Source organism: Saccostrea cucullata, unplaced genomic scaffold, assembly GCF_032062105.1.
Source record: "Saccostrea cucullata isolate Sc308-1 unplaced genomic scaffold, CSIRO_AGI_Scuc_v1 ctg340, whole genome shotgun sequence".
NCBI classification, from domain to species: Eukaryota; Metazoa; Mollusca; class Bivalvia; order Ostreida; family Ostreidae; genus Saccostrea; species Saccostrea cuccullata.
In genome coordinates this window covers 260,379-284,745 of record NW_026932925.1, presented here as the reverse complement: position 1 = coordinate 284,745, position 24,367 = coordinate 260,379, and the positions used below count along the sequence as shown (strand labels likewise).

General features: G+C 31.0%; 2 protein-coding genes across 2 annotated transcripts; both read left to right on the top strand.

Moving 5' to 3' along the window:
* Positions 1 to 10,273: 10,273 nt before the first annotated feature.
* LOC134236521 (multiple epidermal growth factor-like domains protein 10) lies at positions 10,274 to 14,665 on the top strand. Its single transcript, XM_062718698.1, has 4 exons — positions 10,274 to 10,292; positions 11,041 to 11,175; positions 12,051 to 12,188; positions 13,683 to 14,665. The coding sequence occupies exons 1-4, from the start codon at positions 10,274 to 10,276 to the stop codon at positions 14,177 to 14,179; spliced, it is 789 nt and encodes a 262-aa protein (XP_062574682.1). The 3' UTR covers positions 14,180 to 14,665.
* Positions 14,666 to 17,103: 2,438 nt separating this feature from the next.
* LOC134236520 (uncharacterized) lies at positions 17,104 to 20,972 on the top strand. Its single transcript, XM_062718697.1, has 6 exons — positions 17,104 to 17,160; positions 18,854 to 18,926; positions 19,319 to 19,550; positions 19,811 to 19,927; positions 20,061 to 20,118; positions 20,813 to 20,972. Exons 2-6 carry the CDS (start codon positions 18,885 to 18,887, stop codon positions 20,970 to 20,972), a joined length of 609 nt encoding a protein of 202 aa, XP_062574681.1. The 5' UTR covers positions 17,104 to 17,160; positions 18,854 to 18,884.
* Positions 20,973 to 24,367: the final 3,395 nt, after the last annotated feature.

The window sequence follows — 24,367 nt, the reverse complement described above, 5'->3', positions numbered from 1 at the left end:
ATGTATTCATCCTTGTGTATAAAAGGATGTTTGTTGTTTAATTAGAACGTTTTCATTGAAAGTATAATTTGATTAGCAGAAAGGTGACTGAAATCCTGTTTTCACTTGTAGACAAGGAGAAAACTGTTGACATGATTATAATTAAATGCAAAGTGCATACGAGGTTCCCTGTAATAGTCGTCTTTTACTTATTTTCTTCTGATCTTGTATAGGCATTTTAGAATTTTCCATTGATATAAAGCTGAAACGAAAACAATCTCTGATTGATTGATTGATTGATTGTATGTTGTTTAACGTCCCTCGCGAGAATTTTTCACTCATATGGAGACGCCACCACTTGCCGGTGGATGGCTACTTGTCCTATGCTCGGCACTCAGGGCCTTTGAGCAGTGAGGGATCTTTTTCGTGCCAGCACCTACTGCGACACGGGGCCTCGGTTTATACGGTCTCATCCGAAGGACCGGTCTCCACGTCCCGCAGTGGGATTCGAACCCGCGACGTAAGGATTGACTCCATACCTGCGACTCTAGAGCAGACGCTCTAACCACCGCGCCACGCGGGCGACAAAACATCTCTGATGTTAATAAGTAATGTTTGAATATCGCTTCTGAATTCAATTAATAAGAATGTGATACCCATTTATACAATTGTTTTGCATTTTTTTAAATCTAATTTCATAACATTAGTTAATCAAGAAACCCAATCGTAGAATGTAAAATGATATAGTACAGTATACCTTTATAGGCATATGTAAATTATATTTCGTTTTGTTCAATAGCGTGTAATTTTCATATCTTGAAATGTAAAATATTTTTCAGCAGAACAAAACAGCAGTACTATTCATTTAGATTTAAATGCTGTGCCCTTGACTGTTACCATATAATACACTTCTTTATTAAAAATATCTGTCCGCGCCTTTTATAACCTAATAGAAAAGCATTCTCATACAAGCAATTTTACTCCCTGCCTTTTCTTTTGTGTCTAAGTAAATCTACAACATATTAACATGAATGAATAGGGCTTATTAGTCTGTTATGTCCCCCCAGTTCCCTTGTCTGTATGAACATATTTTAGGATTATTTTGTTTTTGTAGAGTTGAAATAGTTGATCTTTTTTCTGAATTTCGATTCATATCCTTCAATATTAATGTGTATTGATTTCATACTGAATAAAATATTGAAGCTATAGTACTATATGTACGTATTATCATCATAAGACACGGTAGTTCCATGTACATGTACTTGTTAATACTGATGTCATATTGATTTGTTTTATGTTTTCTTCAATTTCAGTTGTTTAAATGAAAAATAAATGACTTATTCAATTCCGTTATAAGGGTTTATTCAAACATGGCAATTCTAACTTAACAAAACCGCAAATTTGTGACTTTTCAATTGGCCTGTTTAGATTTTACATATTAGAATCATTTCATTTATTTCCTATCTTCTATACGGAAGCGATACAGGAAAGGTGTGAATTCAAAGTTTTATTTATAGATGATAATATTATAGAAGTATTGTTGACTGCATTATGACATAGTGAATGTCTTGCAATTTGCAATTGATTTAACTGCAGAGGTACTGTGTATTTGTAGGACTTTAAAGCTTTTATAGACATCTTACACCAGAGAACAAATCATCCAAATACGCAAGATAAAAAAAAACTTATCAAGTAAGCTTTCTGAACACATAATTACACAAAAATTTCATTATTACATCATTTGAATATCATAAGTGTCCTCGTCCCAAATGAGTTTTTAATTATCTGAATATATCAAACACAGGAACATTGAAAAAAAACACGTCTTGAAAATCTTTACTTTAGGGTTGAATTTAAAGCATATGGAAATTACAAACAGTAAACAATCTCAATAGTCCATAAAACAATATAAAATAGAAGCGGATCAAGCATAGATATCCAAAACATCCAAGATGGGGTGAGGTGCCATGGAGGAATGAGCATCCCATGTCGACCTGTCATACCCGCCGTGTGCTCCCTGTAATGATAGGAAAATAATGGCAAAATCTGTTTTCAATTCATGCTCTGTGTAAATAATGCCCTACTATAATAATTAGTATGAAAAAGGCAGTATTCATTTGACTCAATGATAAATTGTTTTTGCTGACAAGGTCATCGTATATATATATATATTTCATGGTTGTTATCGGTGAATGTCTCATCAGTTTAAAATAATACGACAAACACTGCTGGGGCTAGAAAGAAGATTTTTTTATCTAGATATTCGGTTTTTTTTCTGAGGTTATCCTGAGTGGTAAAATATTGCCGAATCAGCAAAATTGACTGAGCAACAGTTATTTGGTCATGTTATGTTGCTGTGGACATTATTTTCTTTGCTAAAACTTCGGAGGCATATTGTGAAGTATGTATAAATGACAGAAAATCAACTGATCAAAATAAAGTTCACTCTTCACATACACACATACACTCACAATATACGACATATGCATATGCAGAAGTTATTTTTTTTTAGTAATGAATCATTTGCTGAAAGATATTGTCTCCTACATGTAACTGCAACCGTTTTTACAACCGAATTAAGGTACGTCACTCGTCAGCTTTTTCGCAAAGTTCACGCAGAACCTCTTACTTCAAAACCATTTTGTCTAAGTTTAATTGGAGAACCATTGTAACTGCCTATAGTTAAAATGAGCATGATATTTGATTTGTTACTGATGACTTTGAAGCCTGAGATCAACGTTTGTGACGTCAAAATAAAACATATGTTTAGCCTTTTGGCTCCATTTATGTGTTATGGTGTTCTGAATGCTATAAATTTCTACACAGTGTCTATAGAAAATACATGTGTAATGTTTTCAGCTTAAATTTGAAACATTTTAACCATTAAATAACTAATAAAGTTTGCAATGAATTTAATTTTATGCATGTACATGCATTGGTAATGAGGCTTATCCACAAACAGATCTCAGGTAGACGGCCGACGAGCGTACGGGATCTGCTCTTGATAATTCATCTGCAACATCTCTTCTCGATTCAATAATTTCATCCAACTTCATCATGATTTCTTCAAGTTTCTGTGTTTCATATCATTCTAGGAGTCTTGAATGTTCTCTCATATTCATTTGTAGCCGTTCGGATAAATTTGATTCCTTTCTATTTGAACCTAACTCTATGAGTTTCGAAAAACAGAAGTACCACTCCCGAGACCAGAAACTACACCGCGAGCTACATGTATGTGTAATGAAATAAATGTGAATGAATATGAATGCAATTAATATTGAATAAATGAAGATTATAGACAGACCTTCATTTACAGTTGACGTTAGTCCGTGTGAGAATAATAGAATCATTCATTACTACGAGTGTGGGATAGTGAAATTCCACCGAGGGGACAAGATTCACAGTCTAGGACGAGGCTTTACCGTGAATCTTGGCCCCGAGGTGGAATTTCACTATTCCCACACGAGTATGTAATGAATGATTATTTTTCTCGCATTATTTTATCCAAAATAACGGCCTGTCAATGACGTCGCCATGATGGGGCTAAAAAAAATATTTTTAATTTTCCATTTAATTAAAAATCTGAATACACCATCGGAGAGAACGTACCTGAAAATGGTTTACACTGTGTGTAAACTGATAAAATAATTTTCAGTCCGTGTAAATTAATCAGAAAGATAAAAACTGGGAATAAAAAACTTATCTATCCGACAGCGTAAAAGAAGAATCATTCCGCGATCTAAAAATAGTGCCATTAAAAAAGTGAAAATACGACAATATTTTGAATGCAAATAAGTTTATATTAATAAGTTAAATGACAACAGTTTAATTATGTGTTATATTTTTTTACATTGTTGCAATTTCTTTATATAATGACGGAATGTTTACGTTCTCGTTCGTGGCGTAGTAATACACAGTGTAAGACAGAAAAATCTCACACTGCTGTCTCACACCGGACAAGTCAATCTTACACTGGTGATTATGCGAGAAAAGTGTTTCCGTATCAATTTTTAAATTATTGATAAACTGTTCAGGTCTGTCGCATTTAAATTGAATTTCACAACTCTGGATATTCCACAGTTCTGTTTTGTTCATTATAAATTTAAAAATTTTGCAAATACTTTCCTAACTTTATAAAGATAAAGACTTTGAGCCAGTTTTCATTAGTAATACCCCTGCTCTGATTTGTACGAAATAGCTTAAGTGTTCCACGCATTTTTACGTTTTTAATATTGTTCGTTCCTGGAAAACGTCAGAACCAACGGCATTAGGAAAACTGGAACAGAAGACCGCACTAAAAGCTGTGATTTGTGTTGCTTTTAAATCTCATACTAATTTCACTTATGTGTTTTTTTTTTTTAGAGAAGTCTGTCAATGTGGCACCATGTTAAAATATCTATATTTATTTAAGACTTATATTAATACAATAGATTTAGACCATGTTCTTTTTAGTCCTGATTGTTTAAAAGATACATAGAATTCACACTTACCCGCACTTGATTGAACACGATAGGATAAGCTAACATAGTAAAGCTGCAATAATAAAATTTGTATAAAAGAACGAGGGCGCTTTTGATTGGCATTCGGAGGGAATCTGGACGTAATTGAAAAGTTAAAATTTTATCGACATGTCACAAGAAATTTTTGCAATTTTTTTTTTATTTATCGCGTTCCTGTGAAATGGGAAAGGAAAATATTATCCTCAATGTGAGTTTTGATTTGCTAAAAATAACTTGAAAATTGGCTAAATCAGACATGTGGTACAAAATGGTACATTTTTAAACATCTTTTTCTAAATTTTTTTCATCTCTTGGTCTTCTCTCCATGATTTTGAAATGCATTTTTATACAAAGAAACGAACATACATGTGCAAAAATTGGAGAGAAGTCCCAGAGACTATAAAAAATTAACTTTTTCCAAAAACTTCAACTGTGTAAATTTGGTGCTTCTTTCTCCTTTGTAAAATCTTCTTTATAAGTAGCGATGATAGCTCAGTATGATAGGCTACCTATTCAGGGCGCTAGGTGTGAATAACTTTTTTTTGGTTCGAGCCTTGCATGGGGCGTTAATTATTATATTTAGTAATCAAATTTTTGTTAATTTCATTTTGTACTGATTTCAGAAATTTAGAGTACATTTTATATGCATGTACATCTTTAATTTTAGAAGTTTCAAAAGCAAAGTCCTCATGAGGAAAAAATCAATATGTCGGAAAATTATTAAGTATTTTTTATTATACCTTCTTTATTGGTACACTTATTTGCATAATATTTAATTGACTTTTGGTACATTGCCCCATGTAGGAGACTGATATGACCCCAATTAGAAACGGTGAAAACAGATATACGCAAATTGGAACAGAAAACTAGGTGCAATAAGGAAATCATTTACAGCAGTTACAGAGGAAAATACGAAGTGATATCAAATAGCATAATCTTTGAACTTGATTTTATAATAAAACTCTTCAATTCAAAAGCCATAAACACCTATTAGACCGTATATGATATAAGTTTAGAAAAGTAACATTTCCTGTATAAAGTCATCAGCTTCTTCTCAGATCATTAAACCGAAATGTTTTAGTTCTTGTTATTATAAAATAATACTTTGGGCAGAAAAGTGAATACACGTTTGATTTACTTATACTGGCTAGTCATGTTGGAAATCATAATTTTAATCCTGTCTGCGGCATATCCATCATGTTGCCAAAACTGTGCAAGGTTAGCATGAGAAAGGACGCTTATCATTATTATTATTAATACATAAACAACTTTTAATTGCTAAATGAAAACTGAATAGTCCTAATTATTAAAGTGTTTAAAGCTTTATCTTTTTATTTTTTTTTTTTATTTTTATAAATTATGCATACAATTTTGTTTTCAATTTCCTTTTTTCTCTCTTATCTCTAAAGCCCAGATGGTAAAATGACTTGTTGCACGGGTTATAAATGGGACAATAATACTTCGGAATGTGTTGGTAAGATGTATGAATACAAGAATATAAGTAAATTATATTGACCAAATGTATGTTTGATAAAGCTTATGTCAGACAACAGTATTTAAGTTTTACAAGACAACATCCGAAAAAATCAAATTGTTTCTTCATTATAACTGTTGATTGTTCAATATTTACGTTTCCCCAAAAAATTCCTTTAGGCTTCTTTGCAATTTAGAAGACCGTTTATTTTCCCACGAAACACGAAGAATGATTTGTTTCATGAAATATCCCGGCGTGAAGCGTATTAGCTCATGTCCATATGAATCTTCAAGAAACGAATTTATTTCTTAATTGAGCAATTTTCATTTGTGTTCAATCGGAACAATGTTTTAAAAGCAAGCGACTTCATTGCAAAGATAGTAAGCTTAATATTTAACAAGTGAGTCAAACATCTGCTTTATAAATATTACCTTTGATCTCAAATTAATATTACATAGGAAGTCGGACATCCCGATTAACAGATAAAAGTCGAAATTTACCTTGGTAATGCTTAATTACACAAACAAAAAAATTTATTTTACGGGGAAAAGATTAGCAAATGCCTTTTTACATTCATTTACTCAGCTTACAGTATTTATTAGATTAAAAATTATTTTTATTTTGTTCCAAAATAAACAGAATGCCCAATCGGATACGAAGGTTTAAACTGTGAAACACTTTGTCTGTATCCAAGCTATGGAAGATTTTGTCAGGAAGAGTGTTCTTGTAACAATGCTAGCAAATGTGATCCAATTACTGGATGCACAGATACAGGTAAGTAGAGGAAGATTTGACGTAGGGTTTAGGGGTTTATGTGTTTGTGTTTGTGTATGTGAGAGGATCGGGGTAGGAAGGAGTTTGAAGGTGTGTGACAATAATAAATTAAACACTTTAAATCGCTTGAAAGTTCATTTCAAACATATAATTTTGTATCTAAATCAAAAAAGAGTTGTTAATAATGATTGAGTACTTTTCATATTTTAATCAGCATTTCTCTGATATATACCTTTTCTTCAGCGTGTTTTACTGGTATTACATACTATGTATACTAATCAAAATTTCTAAGTCCCCACGTAAGTTTTTGTTTTACAATTCTTTTATATTAAATAATTCATTTGAAAACTATACAGGATAAAAAGAAGCAAAATATTTTTTTTTCACTTAATCTAATTATATTGAAGGACTTTAACACAAAATGCAGAAGAGTGAAAGCACCCTAGAATTAAAAATTCGCAACGTTCAATACTGGTTTTATCCTCCGTGCAAACAAATTAAGATCAAGACAATTGCTTCTCAAAGAGTTCACACAATTAAAGAAAAATCTCTATGGAAGGTTATTCCATGAATGGACTAGGTCGTCCTGTATATTTCCGCCAGATTCTGCTGCTGGAAAAGCGCTCAATCTCTTTTCCATCTTGTCCCGTTCATGTTCTATAGGGTTGAGATTTGGATGACATTGAAGCTTACCGAAATTGTTTGTACCCAATATTAATCCGACAGTACACAAGGTCTTCTTAAACGCATTCCCCACTCTTCCAGTTTGTTTCTAATAATTTGGATAATTAAGGAGACTTGAATTAATTTTTAATGAGTGCAGAGCAATTGCACGTGCAGAAAGGTTCCTTACACAATAGTTAGTAATTCTTATGTAGTAGCCCTGTTGATATGTCGTTACAGTACATGTGTATGCCTTGACCATGGGCACTTCCGGTTCCGGTTTGAGTGAATTTCCGGTTAAACTCTAGGGTGATTAAGTGGTATTTCTTGAAAATCTAGAAATTTTTAATGATTATAAGGAATACAAGTAAGCTTTGTGCATCTTCCTGACGGTATTTTTAACCGTTTTACATAAAATAAACAAATACAAACGAAGGATATACAACTTTCCTTTACTAATACCAGCTTGGACCATGGCAACTTCAGTTGCATATTGTCGTTCGGACATACACGGCATTTTAGACAAGCTTTTTTCTGTTTTTCCTAAACAACTAAATGGAGAACACATGGTAATTTAAATGAATGGAAGATAAACCTGAAAACATATGAAACCCGCACATATGAAACCCGCACTTCATGCTTTTTAACAAAAAGGGTCATGGATGAGTAATTACACATTCGATTTCAATTTTTTTTGGTCGTAACAGGCAATCATCGAAAAATTAAGTCAAAATTGTGAATAACTAGTTAATAAATTTTAAGAATTTTAAATACTTAAAATAATAAAAGTGGGGAAATTTTTACAAGTATATTTTAAATATAATTTCAGACAACAGAAATAAACAAGGTGAACAAGGTGTTTCTCATACAAAGGTGATCCTGCCAATAATAAGTGTTTGTGTTATCATTGCTTTACTATGCACGGGTTTTGCGCTTCGTAAATTTTGCATCCAAACGAAAACATCCAAATCTTCAGAAGACGCTCAAGATACGAATTGGAATTTGATAACAAAGGAGGTCGTTTCCCATGCTAAAACAAGCATGCAATCCTTTTCTGTATACGAGCTAGTAGGAAGTAACATGTATGATTAACTGAAAAGACGTATCCAGGAACAAAAAAAAAACCTTTCAATGCTGAAAAAAAGCACATTATTCTTCTCCATATATGAACAAGTAGAAATTTTATTCATAATATACTGAAAAAATCAAGGAAAGAAAAGTATTCTTTCGAATTGATTTCTAATTTTCTTAAATAGAATAACAAAACAAATTCTCAAGGATTATTCTAGCCCTTACAAAAAAACTATAGTTTACTATAGATTACTATAGTTAACTATAGTTAATCAAAGTGTCAAAGTTTTAGCCAAAGTTTCTCAAAGTGTCAAAGTGTCAAAGTTTTCGTCAAAGTTTTCGTCAAAGATTATCAAAGTTTATCAAAATGTCAAAGTTTTCGTAAAAGTTTATCAAAGTGTCAAAGTTTTCGTCAAAGTTTATCAAATTGTCAAAGTTTTTGCAAATATTTTCCAAGTGTAAAAGTTTTCGTCAGTAGTTCAAAGTGTGAAAGTTTTCGCCAAAGTTTATGAAAGTATCAAAGTTTTCGATAAAGTTTTTTAAAGTGTCAAAGTTTTCGGTAAAGTTTTTCAAAGTATCAAAGTTTTTGATAAAGTAAATCAAAGTGTCAAAGTTTTCGCCAAAGTTTTCCAAAGTGTCAAAGTTTTTGCCAAAGTTTTTTTCAAAGTGTCAAAGTTTTCAATAAAGTTTTTCAAAATGTCAGAGTTTTAGATTAAATTTTTCAAAGTGTCAAAGTTTTCGATAAAGTTTTTCAAAGTGTAAAAGTTTTCGCCAAAGGTTTTCAAAGTGTCAAAGTTTTCGATAAAGTTTTTCCAAGTGTCAAAGTTTTTGCCAAAGTTTTTCCAAGTGTCAAAGTTTTTGCCAAATGAAAGTTTTTCAAAGTATGAAAGTTTTCGTCAAAATTTTTCAAAGTGTCAAGGTTTTCGCCAAAGTTTTTCAAAGTATCAAAATTTTCGCCAAAGTTTTTTAAAGTGTCAAAGTTATCACCATAGTAAATCAAAGTTTTAAAATTTAATAGTTAAATATAGTTTTCTATAGTATTTTTTTTTGTTAGGGAGGATTAAGGGAACTAATTTAGACGACATCAGTGTTGAAACTTTTAAAACCATACCAATAAAACGGAAAAAGAAAGGCTTTGTGTTGGATACACATGTACGCTACTTAAACGATATAGGACTCTTTCTCTTTAGATTTTTTGTTGTGCCCCCTATCAGTCAGATACAACTTGAGACAAATGAAATGGAAAGTAAACTTTAATTGACTCCCTTCTTAATGAGATATAATTCTGAATAAGTGCGAACGTAAATGGTAAATCCTAAATATTCAATCAATTAATAAACATTTTTTTAAATTTCAGTTTTTCTTTTGATTTTAATTTCATATCTATATTCTATTTTTTATGTTTTAATTTTGGCTAAAGTTGAATAATTCAGACAGAGGGACAAGGCATAAAAGAAAATTTTAATCCTTTATGCGTAATGTACGTGTAAAGTGTCATAAACCATTTACTTATTCGAACATTTAATTGTATGAAAAGTAAATAATGTATATTTCTTAAAACTTTATTATCTTGTTTACTTGTCTTTCTTCCTGTGAGAAAAATAGTTCATAATATTAATAAACAGATGTACTCAGTATCTGTATCAAAATACGGAATGAACAGTGATCGGTCTCAAAAGAATAACGGACTCTTGAAAGTTCCGGTGCCTATTAGACACAATGCCTCGCAAATAAATTACATTTGGCACCATGGAGGATCTTGTTTGTTGTGTATTTATTTTAATAATCTGTGTCTTGGTACTTGCTGCTTACAATGAGGAACATTGCGAAAAGTAAGACGGTTTGGATTAAACCAATTGTTTTTAATTAAACTCTTTTGATTGAATGAATTAATACATTGCAAGCTTATCATCTAATTTTATCTAAAGAAGCAGCTATATATTGTTTTAGAATTGACAATTGCTGTCTTGAATGAGACGAATTTTTTACAGAATGTAAAGGTAATTTTATCTAATTCTTCATCTACATCAAAGAGGATGAAAATGTGAAATTAAGTATCTTCTACTATGTATTCTAAATATCATTCATTGTTGTATGATAAGTACTTGACTGATTGTCTGAGAAATCGATGGAGTTATCTAGATGAATGCATTCTTACAAAAAGGCAAGGTGATACTACACTAAGTTTTATACATACTCGGTATGTAATTCATATGTAATTGCATACGTGTTTTTAGTAAAACTGTTAACTTAAATCTAAGATTTTTTGGATAATTTATAATTCTTTAAGGCTTATATACAATATATATATATATATATATATATATATATATATATATATATATATATATATATATATATAACAAAAACATTTTAAATTAAAAATCGAAAGACAGGGGCATAATTTTTTCTTCACTACAATAATTTATAATAAAACGCAAAATGATCTTATCTTCACATAACAGTATCAATTTTTTTTTCATTTGCAATATAGCTAAATTGATTCCATCATTTTTAACATTATTTTAAATCGTATCAGTCTGGATATCTCGTGATGTATTTAATCTCTCTATATTGTAGTGTGTTCACCAGGATATTTAGGTCGGAATTGTACACAGATATGTCCGTACCCTAACTATGGTTTAGAGTGCCAAGGGAAATGTGATTGCGAAGAGAGACTATGTGACATCGCAACAGGCTGCTATTCTGTCTCGGGTAATGTATATTTCGTTATTAAAAAGTACGCGAAAACAAAACACGATGTATGTTTCTTCCGTACCACTCCCTAACTCTCTTTTTTTAAGTACAATTACATGAACACGTTCTAAATTATATGGATATCATTGAGATTAGTCGTTAACCTCAAAATATGGTAATATTTATAGTAGATCGGAAGGAAGGAGGCGGAAAAAAGAGATTTGTTTTGATAATTTATTTCATTTTTAATTTTCTGTGAGAAAGTAGTGTCGTGAATTGATTTTAAAATTAAATATCTACATTTGGAAATGTTTTCCTTTATATAACACTACTGAAAGCAAGCGTTTTTATAACTGTATAAATACAGGTACGGGGTCAAGAGGTCATAGATGCTCGTATGAATAAACGTTCGATGTAATTTCTCAGTGACGTTATAAAGGGTCAACGCGCGTTCAGTGGATTACATACATGCCGTTGGGTTTGAAAAATAATGCATTTTACATGTTAAAAGTCACAATCAGGCAAATTTAAAGTATGAATAAGTCACAAATGTAAATATAACTAATAAGGTATCATTTTTTTAGTTTTATTGGGATATAAACGGGTTGGCACATGATCAAATCTTCCATAGAGCCCTTCGGGCTTTATGGGATTTGATCACGTGACCAACCCGTTTTACATCCCAATAAAACTCAAAAAATGAAACCTTATTTCTTAGATAAAACCCCTTCCTCCAGCACCAATAAAGCCAAACAATTTAACTTCTTTGTAGATTTTATTTTATTCTAGTTTACATTATCATTAAATAATTGCAAATGTGGTATAGGCAAAGATTTTGTATTCGATTTATGGTAAAATCAGTAATATACACATTAACCTCTTTTTCTTTTAAGATGGATGTAGGACAGGTTACTATGGAGAAAGATGTATGTTTAAATGCAGAGTACCAGTGTATGGAAAACATTGTCAACAAATCTGCCAGTGTGATGAATCTATCTGTCATTACATTACCGGCTGTCCAGTAAAGGAAGGCAAGCGGTTATAGTTTTACATCTTTAATAAATATTATCTCGGAATAGATTTTCTTCGTTCTCTTTCCATAACTTCCTCTCAAAATAAGATAAACCATATGTGTGTTTAAAAATGTTGATTGATCAAAATATAAAATTAGTGTGATAAATTCAAATCACAAAAGTCTTAAAACAAAACAAACATTCATATTGTAAATACGAAGGTTGATCCAGAAGTAATGTCACAACTTTGATGAAATTGCTATAAATCGACGTAAAGCAACAAAATTATACAAGATGGAAGCTTTATTTATTTCAAATCAGGCCTGAAAAATTCAAAGGAATATGATGTATACTTTTGAAAATATCGGATTTTAAACAATGCGCATTTATGGTAGTCGCCGCACCTAAATATAACGTCATATGACGGATAGGAACCGTCATACTTTTAAGCGTTTCCCCTTCGTTTCATTAAAAAATATGTGTGATTCGCAAACACTTTCACCAAATCCACTTTCTTTAAGAATTCTTGGTACTATATACACTCACTCTTTTCATAATTAAGAACTTTGTCATCTTTTTAACAGTTACTGTAGCACAAGACAAACTTAAAAAGTCACATGTCACTCTATCTGACTGTCTTTTTTGACAACGTCAGACACCATTGAACGTTTCCGTCCGATTTCGTATCTTTCAGTCTTCTTGTCCTCTGCTAATCATTCAGTAACCAATCACCCGCCTAAAATTGCTGAAACCATCTATTTAGATGTCTCTTATTTTCATACTTTATTCTGTAAGTCTGATTGATTAACGGAAATGTCGCTTAAGTGATGATTCCCATATTTTGATGCAAAAATGCATTACAACACGTCGAGCCTTTTTCCCCATTTCGACAATCTTTATATTGAATTCAGCAGAGTAAAACAACAATGTTTATGATCACAAAAACCAATACCGTCATTTAATTTTCATTTAATGACTAGAAAATGACAAGGACTGTGTGTGTGTGGTTTTCTTTGAAAAAAAAAATGGGAGATTAGGTGTTTTTTTAGAATCTTTAATGTGTTTGTCTTTTTCATTCTAAGAAAAAATACACTTAAAATCGTGACGTTCCGTTGTGACGCTACGACACCCCCTATACTCTATGTTTTAAACATCTATAAAATAAATTCAAATAAACATTATTAAATTAAAATTTCAATGTTAATTAGATTTATATTTGTGCATCTTTTGGTATATTGTATTTGATAATATAACGCCAAATATAAAAGATATGGACACTGTGACATTACTTTTGGATCAACCCTCGTATGCACATTAGAAGTTCAGTTTAAGTATTGCAGAAAGAGGATTAATTATGAAAAGAAAAGAAAAATGTTAAAAGCTAATATATTTCATATAAAATACAACCTGTAGAATAATACTTAAATTATATGAAAAGAATTAAATGATTTATATCCATATTACTTGAACAATCCAACATATTATGTGAATAATCTAATATGTATGTTTTAGCTACAGCTAGTTTTGGTGTTGAAACATCCACATCAATGTTCTCCTCAATTTCGAAGGAAGAAGTTAAAGTCGTTCCTATACTGGTTCTAATATTATCTATATCTCTCGCGGCAGTCGTTACCATTTCATTTGCTCTCATAATTGCAATCTGTCGACGCATGAAATCAACAAATGACAATTGTCCATCTGCCGATCAACAGACCGAAGCTGGCGAATACATCGATACACGAGATGCTATTTTGTCCAGTCAACAGTACAGTGCCCCATGTCGTAGTCCCAGCAAACCAGTTCAAAAAAGTTCTATCAAGATGGAAGCTCGGAAAAGTTCAGTCAGTACTAGGTGCTCCTCATCGGCTAATTACTATGAATCTGTTGAGTTTGGCTCTCTTAAGAAAAGCGATGAATACAGCGAAATAAAAGAAGATACCAACGACCAAGATTCCCATCCCAATGAGAACAGACTAGAACATTCCAGTCATATTGAAATGAACACATAAATAGCAAGGATCTTTTTGGCTCTGTGAATTTCTTAAGTCAAAACTGCTTATGACTTAATTTTCTCTCTAGCCAATGTGTTATGACGTCATAAAATGCGTCATTTTCCCCATGTCATGTTAGTTTCCTTTATAATGGCCACGAAATGAAAGATTCTTTTTCAAAATGTCATTCATAGCAAAACCACTGATCAAAATATGCAATAACATAAGATAACAGACTGTAAGATCATTCAGTGAAGAACATAAACATTTTTTTTATTTTTTGGATCGAGGACTGTGCTCATATTTTAGTTTTATTCTGAAGGTTGTCAAATACGCCATTTTCTGCAAAATTTTAGAACATTGCATTTGCACTACGCCTGATTTCCAATAAATGTCAAGTATCTTTTCTCATTTTTTTAAATGAAACCATAGAGTCTTTACTTTATTTTGATACGTGTATATGAAATTGAACAAGGGAGGAGTGTCAATTGATCGACATAAAAGCAGGGCATAAACTAAATATAGTTTTTTGTCAATATATTTTTCTTCTGATTATGTAAATTTATGTTTTTAATAGTTTTAATGCATTGCCATGTGTTTTTATATTACATTGTTCTTCAGTAATAGAATAAATAAATGTTTTGTTAAATATCTTGACCTCTTTCATTTATCTTATTGTAACCTTTAAAAGACATATAGTGGTTATTAAGAAATAAATACATGTTTATTTGCAGAAAAAAGTATTTGAATTTTATTATTCATTATGAATTAAATGATCAGTTCTTTTAATTTCTCTGTCTTACTTCGCAGAATTCATTGCAAAAATTGCAGAGTGTCTTTGGGTTTTAAGTAGATGAAAAGAACCCAGTAGTCTACATTTCTCCCGAGTAACTAAACTTATTACTTAAGGTTGAATTGAATTCTCATATCCAATATCTAGTACTTATTTAAAATATGCCTTGAAAGTAAAAAATTGATTTAAGACTGCATATATAAAGTTAATGTATTTTGATTAGTTTTATATTACTAGTAGTTTATATATAATTAAATAACAGGAAGTTAATGATGATCAATTGTAAACAATTTGTAATTAAGAGCCTATCATGTCTCAATATTTATTCCAAACTACGCCAATCGAATTGGTAAGAAAAATTGTAATGTAACAGAGAATCGACGAGTAGAAGACAGGGATTTAAAAAATACGGTTCATCAAGAGCGAGGAGATGACAGGTAGAGGGATTGTGCCGAAATTATAATTCCTACTAAAATGTGTATGCATTTACATAAATAACGCACCCTATCATATCTCTCTCAATTGCAATCAAAGTGAGTTGATTTACAATCGATGAAAAAATTGAGATGAACGTTTCTGATTAAAAAATAAGGCATCCTCTCATATTAAAGAAGAGAGGTCCATAAGCGATTTCACTGATCTCAGTTAAAATAGCATACTGACTTATATTGAATAAAGTGGATCTACAAAGTCAAATACATTTCAATTAATAAAAAAGAACTACCGAATTTTTAACAAAGTGGATGAAAAGATAATAAATTGGTATATACCTTAACAGGATCTTAGAAGACAAGAAAAATCCACTCTATACATGTGTTGCTCAATCCAGGTAGTATCGCTGGGAATCAGTGAGTGATTATTTAATTTGTGTATTGGGTGTATTACATTGTCATTGTCTTTGTTATTAAAGCAATATGAGCTGTATCTTTGAAAATTTTATTTTGCTGGTAAAATGTGCTATTATGATTAATTTGTATATAATTTAAACCCTTATGACTAATAAGCCCAAAATAAAGTTTAAAAATGTTTCAGAAGAAATATTTCTGTACAACCGAACATACAGTTTTATATAAGAAAGCATTATTGTACAGGATGACAATTTTGCTTCAATCACAGCTAAAAATAAATTTTCCATTGCGAATATGAACAACAGAAATTTATGAATGATTTATTTTTCTGTCATTTAATTACTGTAGACGTACTTCTTTCCACGGGATCATAATTCCGCGGAATCTCAATTTCTGTTTAATCCGCGGGTAGAAAAATACGCGGATTTTCTAGACTGTCGCTATATGCCTTACATTTACATTTAGTACGCTTGGACAAATTTCCGCGGAAAATTTATGACCGCGTACATAGCGTAAATTAATACCACGCGGAAAAAAGTATTTCTACAGTAGTTAATCACAAATTTGCAATAAAAATTTCCAATGTCAAACATGCAGCTCATATTGCTTTAAATTAAATGAACGTAAAATACATAATTTTAATTGAAATATAAATTTGTACAGTATATCCATAATTATGTATGTTTACATATTGTGTTATGAATCAAAATTGAAACTATCAGTGTGAAGATCAAAGGACAATAAAATTCAAATTATAAAAAATAATTTACAGGGCCCTACTCTTATAATTTAATTATAACTCAATTATTCTAATTTGTAAAAAAAAAAAAAAAGAATCTGAATAAAAGAGACAGAAGGCAGCTAAAAAAGAACGAATAGCTGTCCAGAATGCTGCAATGGAAAAAGAAAACGCAAAGTTAGAAGCTGACCTTGAAATTTTGGTTCATTCACGAGAGGTTGCCACGACAGAGGCAGCCCTAAAAACACTTGAAATAGGGGAGATGAAATCTTAGGAATTATAAGCCAATGAAAAGCCAGGGAATTGTATAAATTTGTTTACAAACTCTGCAGGATTGAGTTCAATAAAAGTGTGCCAAAAAGAAAACGAACAGTAAATGAATAGATAAGTAAATAATTATTGAATGAATAAGTAACTTCATTAAATACTTATTAATACAATATGAAACAGACGAACTCATTTTCATATATATTTATTTAATAATTTAGCAGTATTTTATTCGGATGCTTCAAGTCCCTACTCTTTTATTACTGCGAACATATTATTTAAATTTCAAGTTGGTTCTTGTCTTTATTTTTTGGGGATTTCCATACCAGGTACATTGTAAACGCACTCAATGGTATAGTTGGTTGATGTTTTTATGAAACAAAAGTGACCTATTCTTTTTTATCTGCTAAGAAAAGAAAGCTATCTTACTTCTACGGTTCTTCAACATAAATTATTTTAAATGCCATATGTGACTCGTGCATACCTTTCCTGAATTGTTTTCAGATTAGTGTGCTTAAAAATAGCTTTCTTTTTAACTGCAACTCGGCTGAGTATTTAAGAGTGGGCCCTGGTTGCACAGCCCTCTTTTTTGTGTCAAAAATACACATAAGATTTAATAAATCAAGATTATTTTAATGCGTCTGTGGTCCCCTACTTCGACCCCAACATGTTACCCCTTTCAATATTCTTAGATCCGCCGATGATCTACGTGTTTTGAATTGTTAAAGGGACACTGCAATCTCACATAATGATAATAAGTTAAAAATTGATAATTATGATATTTGTTACATTTCAAACTATATTCAATCATTCAGATTGCATCTGATCATCAAAATTATAATCGTGCAAGCTAAATACGAGGGTCATTCAAAAATATGTAGACATTTCATCGTAACTTTTTTATTACAAGATTATAGATCAACACATTTTCGTGAATATTTTTTTTTATTTTTTCGTAGCCTGAAATTGCCCATAATTGTTAAGTTTAAACAACAACACATTGTTTTTTATTCCCAAATCTCTATATACCTATAGAAAATACTCTGAAAACAAATACCTTTTCTATTAAAGAAAAGAAGTTCTTTAGGACATTTATATATGAAAGCCCAAAGGTTTTTTTTCTTCGAGATTCGAGTTTTGAAAATAAGAGACTCGAAATTCGAGATACGAGTTTCGAGAATTTAAATCCAAACTAAATGATTAAAAGATATATTTAATATTTGATTATTAATTTTAGGTTTTTACTTTCTATATTTGTATTAAAATATATTTAAGATAAATGGATCCTTTGCTTAAATGATAATGCAATTTATAAGAAAAAGTCAGATGGATCAAACAATATCATAAAAATAATTTTTGTTACATTAAAAAAAAAATTTTCTGAAATAAATATTCCCAATTAAACAAATTAATAAATACGTAAAAAGAATATTTCATGGTCATTCCTTTGAATGGCGGAATTATAACTTAGTAGGTCGAAAAATTATTTCATGACATTGATGAGGGAGAACACAATTATTGATAAGAAATACCAAGGATCGGCTATAAACATTACTTGTATTGTAATTTAAAATATAAAATGACCTTTTCGGTAGTACAAACATATTCAACGATTTCGTTATTGTCAAGTGGAGTAATTAAATCTTAAACCGCCTTTTGATTGGTTAGTTCGGATCTTGAAACCCACAATTTTAATTTCGAGTCTCATATCATGAAACTGGAATGAGCCTTTCAAGCTTTGGTACACTTTAGATAACAAGAACATTACTGAAGAGAACTGGGTTACATTGCACGCATTTGACTACAACAAATAATAATTTACGTTTAAGATAATCAATTCTAATCTAATTCTAATCAATTCTAAATCATAAAATTTGGTGAGAACTTATTTCATATCAAAATAAAATTCTTTCTGCATAAAATATTATTCCACATATATTGAAAAAACCAGACATAAACTGTTTTTTTTTTTAGATTGGAGAAAGTAATAAGAAGGAATATTTCTGACAATTGAACTGTATTTCAGCATTTTTTTTATCTTTCAGTATTGTGGTTCTGTGCAAGGTTAATTCAAATATGGTGATAAAAGCCATTCTTTCTGTCATAATGACCAGCACGGTAAGAATGGTAGATACATGTAGAGATAAGTGCTCTTCATTCTCCCAGAAGTCTATTCAATTTGATAATAAATCAATTTGAAAATACAGTTGAATTTCATCTGACACATAAATCTCCTTGGATATGTCAAACGGTCTTTTAAGTTCAATCTTAATTTTTCGGTGATAATTTGAGGTTTCTTTTAGGCACATCGAGTTCGAAAACTCTAGTTATTAATCAACCTTTGCAGAATATACATTTATTGTAATGCATGTTCTACAGAGGTAAGTATGTACTTTTTAAAACTCTGTATTTAGAATGAACATTTGAGATCAGTGGCAATGCTTTAGATTTTTCCCTACTGATTTCATGCTTGCAGTTTTGTTTTCATGCAAAACTCTCGATATTTGCAGTTTACATTGAACATGTTTTGTGAGGGAATCTCCTTTCCAGCATCATTACCAGCAATAACATATGTCACTTCCTGTCCTGTTAACAAGGGATCTTGGGATAGGGCAGCGAAGCTGAAAAAATGTGACATGTTGAATAACTATACATCGTCTTATAAGTATGAGTATCACTGTGTCTTGAATAAAGAAGTCACAAAACTACTAGAGGCGTGCGTTCCTGTATGGTTTTTAACAGGTATTTACATGTACATTTACAAGCAATAATATAGGTATACGTTGTACCTGAAGCAGGCACCACACATTTCTTTTTTTATTATTTATATATTAACTTATGCACTTTGGTTTCAATATGAGCACACAATACCTATTTATCATAACATGTACAATTATTTTGAATATTCCGTAGGAACAGCAATGAATATCTGTAGATAAGATGTATCATGAAATTTGTCACATTTATTTTCCGTACGTAATCAGAAATTTTTTGTTTAACAGGAAACTGTGCTAGATACAGTATACGCGATGCAAAAATTTGGAATAGCCCGGATACGGAATGCCTTACTTTCTCGAAACCCTGTCCAATAAGATACAATTCTACGGAAGCATACAAATGTGAGGAATTTTTTGTCACAATTTATAAATTCTTTATTTGAGAACAAATTTAAATAAAAATAATGAATTTATATATTTTTTTCTGCATTATCTCGAGTGAAAAGTTTAATATTTTATTACTACGTTTTGCTAGACCAAGATTGCTATAAACTGCTCACAGACGCTCCTGATATAGAAGAAATCAGAAACGGGTAATATACAAAAAAAATTGTTAAATACAATGTAATACGTTCTATTTCCACTATCGAAGAGTTATAGTTCTTTGTGCGCTCTTTTGTAAAAAAAAGTCAGAGAATGTACAAATCTCGTGGGATTTCTGGGACAAATGTAACATAAACATGTAAACAACACGTTGAATGTCGATGAACAAATCCTAACAAAATGCATATGAAAGTTTTTACTGTTGTGGACTTTATTCAAATCACGAGTGATACTATTGGTGATCGTGTGTATCTATTTATCGTAATCATGGTAATGGTATACATTTAAAGTCAATACACATACATCAGAAATATCGTATTTTTATTAATGGATGATAAAGTTAGGGGTTTCTCTCTTTTAATATGTCTTTTAGTTCTTCTATTCTTTAGTTAGAATGACAAATGCATATATAACATCTAAAATAGGATTGATACTGGCATGTTTTGTATTATCCGCAATGCCATGCTGTCCCAATCAGACGACCAAACGCGCCACTAATTCTGAAGAGTTCACTAATGGGAATATAAAGTATTGATAAAAACAGCTTTCTAAAAAAAAACCTTTTTCATTATTTTCAAATGACATCTAAATATAAAATTGGATATTAATTTTATCATTTTAATATACTAAAATATCCAGAAATTCTGTTCTATCTAGTACATCTCTATGAATTCCTTGATCTAGCTCCTTTTTTGTGAAGCCCATGGTCAGTCATCTAAAATGTTCATCAGAGGGAGGTTACATAGCTCTAATAATAATCTTTGCCTGCCTTATTGCCGGATTAATTTTCATGTTGGTCTTCAAAGAGAAAATTCTAAAGAGATTTTTTAAAAGAGATGAATAAACGTTCGTATTCTGTACACAATGCATTGCACATAATACGCAGCTTGTAAGAGGATAGAGATACTGAAAAAACATAACATATTTTTTATGATAACTTTGAATACAGTATTTATTCTTTTGAAGGCTATTAAAAGTGCATTATGTGTTATGACAGTCTTTTTTTTATTTGCTTGCTTTTTTTCTAAGTAATTTTGATAAATAATTCTTTCATATTGAACTGAGAAGATGGACAGAGAGGAAGTGATAATGAAACTGAGGCTTTGATAAGGAGGTACAGAACCTTTTAATGATTTTGAAACTAGAAAAAAAATGTGTGCTTTAATAATTGTCTTTTAATCTTATGTGTATGCTTTTAAGGAACTTTAATCTTAAATGAGGCATGGATCCATTTATATATATCAGTAGATATCTATTTTTCTTAAATTGACGGACAAGGCAGCCCACACAAAAAAAACAGTATCAATATGCAAAACAAACTGCTTATCAACAAAAAAAAACAAAGAGGGGTCACAAGTATTTTCCTGAGTACGTTTCATTGGTTATAAAAACTTTGACATAAGGATGTGAGACAGAAACAATCAGATTTGGGGTTGTTGTTTTTTATAATCAAATGCTTCAATTTAACTGTTTCATTTGATAACGATGGCCAATAAAACATTTATTAAGAAATATTATCCACAAAACAACCTGTCAGCAAGTCTCCTTGACATCCCGTGTAAGAAAACGTATTGATATTAATTGTTAAGTTGTAACCAATTATATTTACTGTAGTGCATGTGCATTTATTTTTTTTTCTTTTTAACATTAGTCTTCTTATTACATTATGAAAATTACTAATTATTAAATATGTCCTTCATTATACACAGACGAAGTTCAATAATAACTTTACAAAGGGTTTCTGGACCGGAAGTAGAATGTATTATTGAGGTAATTATCTAATATATGCGAACAACATTATGAATTAATTAACAGAATAGGGAATTTTCGCTAAAAAAATGCATTTATTTCAGAATGTTGCCAGTGTAACAGACCTTAAAGAAGCACTGGTGAAAAGTTGCATGTACCAAAAAGGCATGATAACTATAGTAAAAAAAAATCGCCATATTCTTCCAGACAATAAAGGAATTCGAATTACAAAAACTTCAGGGGAACACAAAGAATGTGTGTGTGTGTGTGTGTGTGTGTGAGGGAGGGTGTGTGTGTGTGCGTGCGTGAAAGGTGTCAAACGGGGACATTTGTTTGTTTACACACCTTCCAACCGGGGACGTCCCCGGTTGTCTCCGATTAAAAATAGCGCCAAATTCGAAATCAGGGATGTCTAATTACCCCAAAAAGCCGAAAAAATCCATTTTTTAACATGTTGAAAAAATGTCCCCGGTTAGTTAGGATTAAAAGATGTGTGTTAGTGTGAACTTTTCATAATGAGCGAAGGTTCGTTCTTGGGGCTTACACACGTGTCCCCGGTAGTATAGTGAAAAACGTGTCACGTGACCTTTCCTGAAACAAACATTACCTTGATATATATTCTCTTTCTTATTTTTTTAATTCCGTATTTTTTAAAGGTTAAAGTTACATATATTATGCTACGTTACTAGGGTATGATCATCAGCAAGTCTGACAAACATTCGTGTCTATGGAACATCTGGATTATAGATGTACTATTGACTTAGTACTTACGCATGTAAATTAAGTTTCTTAATCGAGCCTATAATTTTTTAAGGAATGAAGGTTATTCGAATAATTCGATAATTCTAACATAACTTGGGGCAGTTTGCACGTTATAAACCACGCAGTATTGCAGTTTTATAATAAGCAGTCGCGATACATTCAGCATAGTTCATAGGCGTCAAAAGCAAATTAAACAGGGGGGGGGGCTAATATTGAAATGGAGCTAATCCCCAATAAAACCGTAAACCCTATTTTCAATGTCCACATAATGTTTATCTTTGCAAAAAAGTGGAGGACTCAAGCCGATAATTAGAAATAATATTGTTTATCTTATGTTTGAATTCTGCAGTAGGGTTGATTTTCTTGAGCTTAAACATAATTCTTAATTTAGTGACAAAATAATACTTATTTAGATAAATATGCTTAAGTACGTATAATTCGCATAGTTTAATTAAAGAATTTCCTGTAAATATACATTTCACCAGAATTGGAAGTTGTCATGCATTTTTTTTTTTTTTTGGGGGGGGGGGGGTATAAGAGCGGGGTTGGGGTTGGAAAGTTATAGCTTACAGTGTTTTTACCATTTTATTTCTAATGTTTTGGAGGTCCGTGTTTGCTCTGCTCTTATTTTGTATATTTGTTTAATGGACGTTGAGATTGAATACTGTTCGTTATTTCCATATCCTTCTAAGCTGTTATTTGCATACGGTTCTGTAAATTATTGACTGCAATATGTATAGCTAATACATTCCCATTAAAATTCCCCTTACCAGTTCTCTTTATTGAAGTAATTAAGAAAAATCATTAACAACTTCCTTTCAAGAACCACTGGGACATTAAACTTATGTGCAAGCATCCTGATCCTGGGCTGAAATTGTACAACTAAATTGGTAAAGTGGGACAAAATTGGTAATCTAAATTTTACATTGAAACATACAGAAAACATACAAAACACCTCAAACTCAATATTTAGCTTTAATTGTTTCATATAAATAATGCTTTTGCTTTAATCATCAAATGAACGAAAATTAAAATATAAGCAATGAATTTAATAGCTACCCATTTTGTACGGTATAAACTGGGTTGGAACGGTTACACTTTTTTATAAAGCGCTTCGCGTTTTTTTTATACAAAATAATTATTTAACCTAAATATGGAGTTAGAAATTATAATCTAGACTTATTTAAAGGGGCTTGGACACAGTTTCAGCTTAAATTTCAAAATTTATTTTCCCATTTTTACAGATATTTAAGTCTTTCTAATGATCATCAAAAATTTTGAACTTCATGATCAGTTGTCCAGATACAAGACGGATTTAGAGGTCCAAACCTTTGTTATGTAAACTAGGTCCGTGTCATGCTTTTGTTTACAAAGTTAATATACTAATATATGTTCATTCAAAGTAGATAATTTCAATAAAAAGTTAATTTCAAAACAGATTTGACAGTTTCTATTGATATGCTGAATTTCATCTTGTTATAAATATGATATTTTCTATACGTAAACAAAAACAAGGCACGAGCCTTGTTTACATTATGAAGTACTTTAAGTTCTGCATCTCGTTTGTTAATCAACACATGATTTTCAAATATTTGCTTATCATTAGATAATGCCTTAGTTATGAATTTTAAACATTTAAACAAAAAGGTAATGCACTTGTAAAATTTGAAAGCCCTATCTTATCTCAATCAAAAATTATAAGAAAGTGAAACACTGATGACCCAGTAT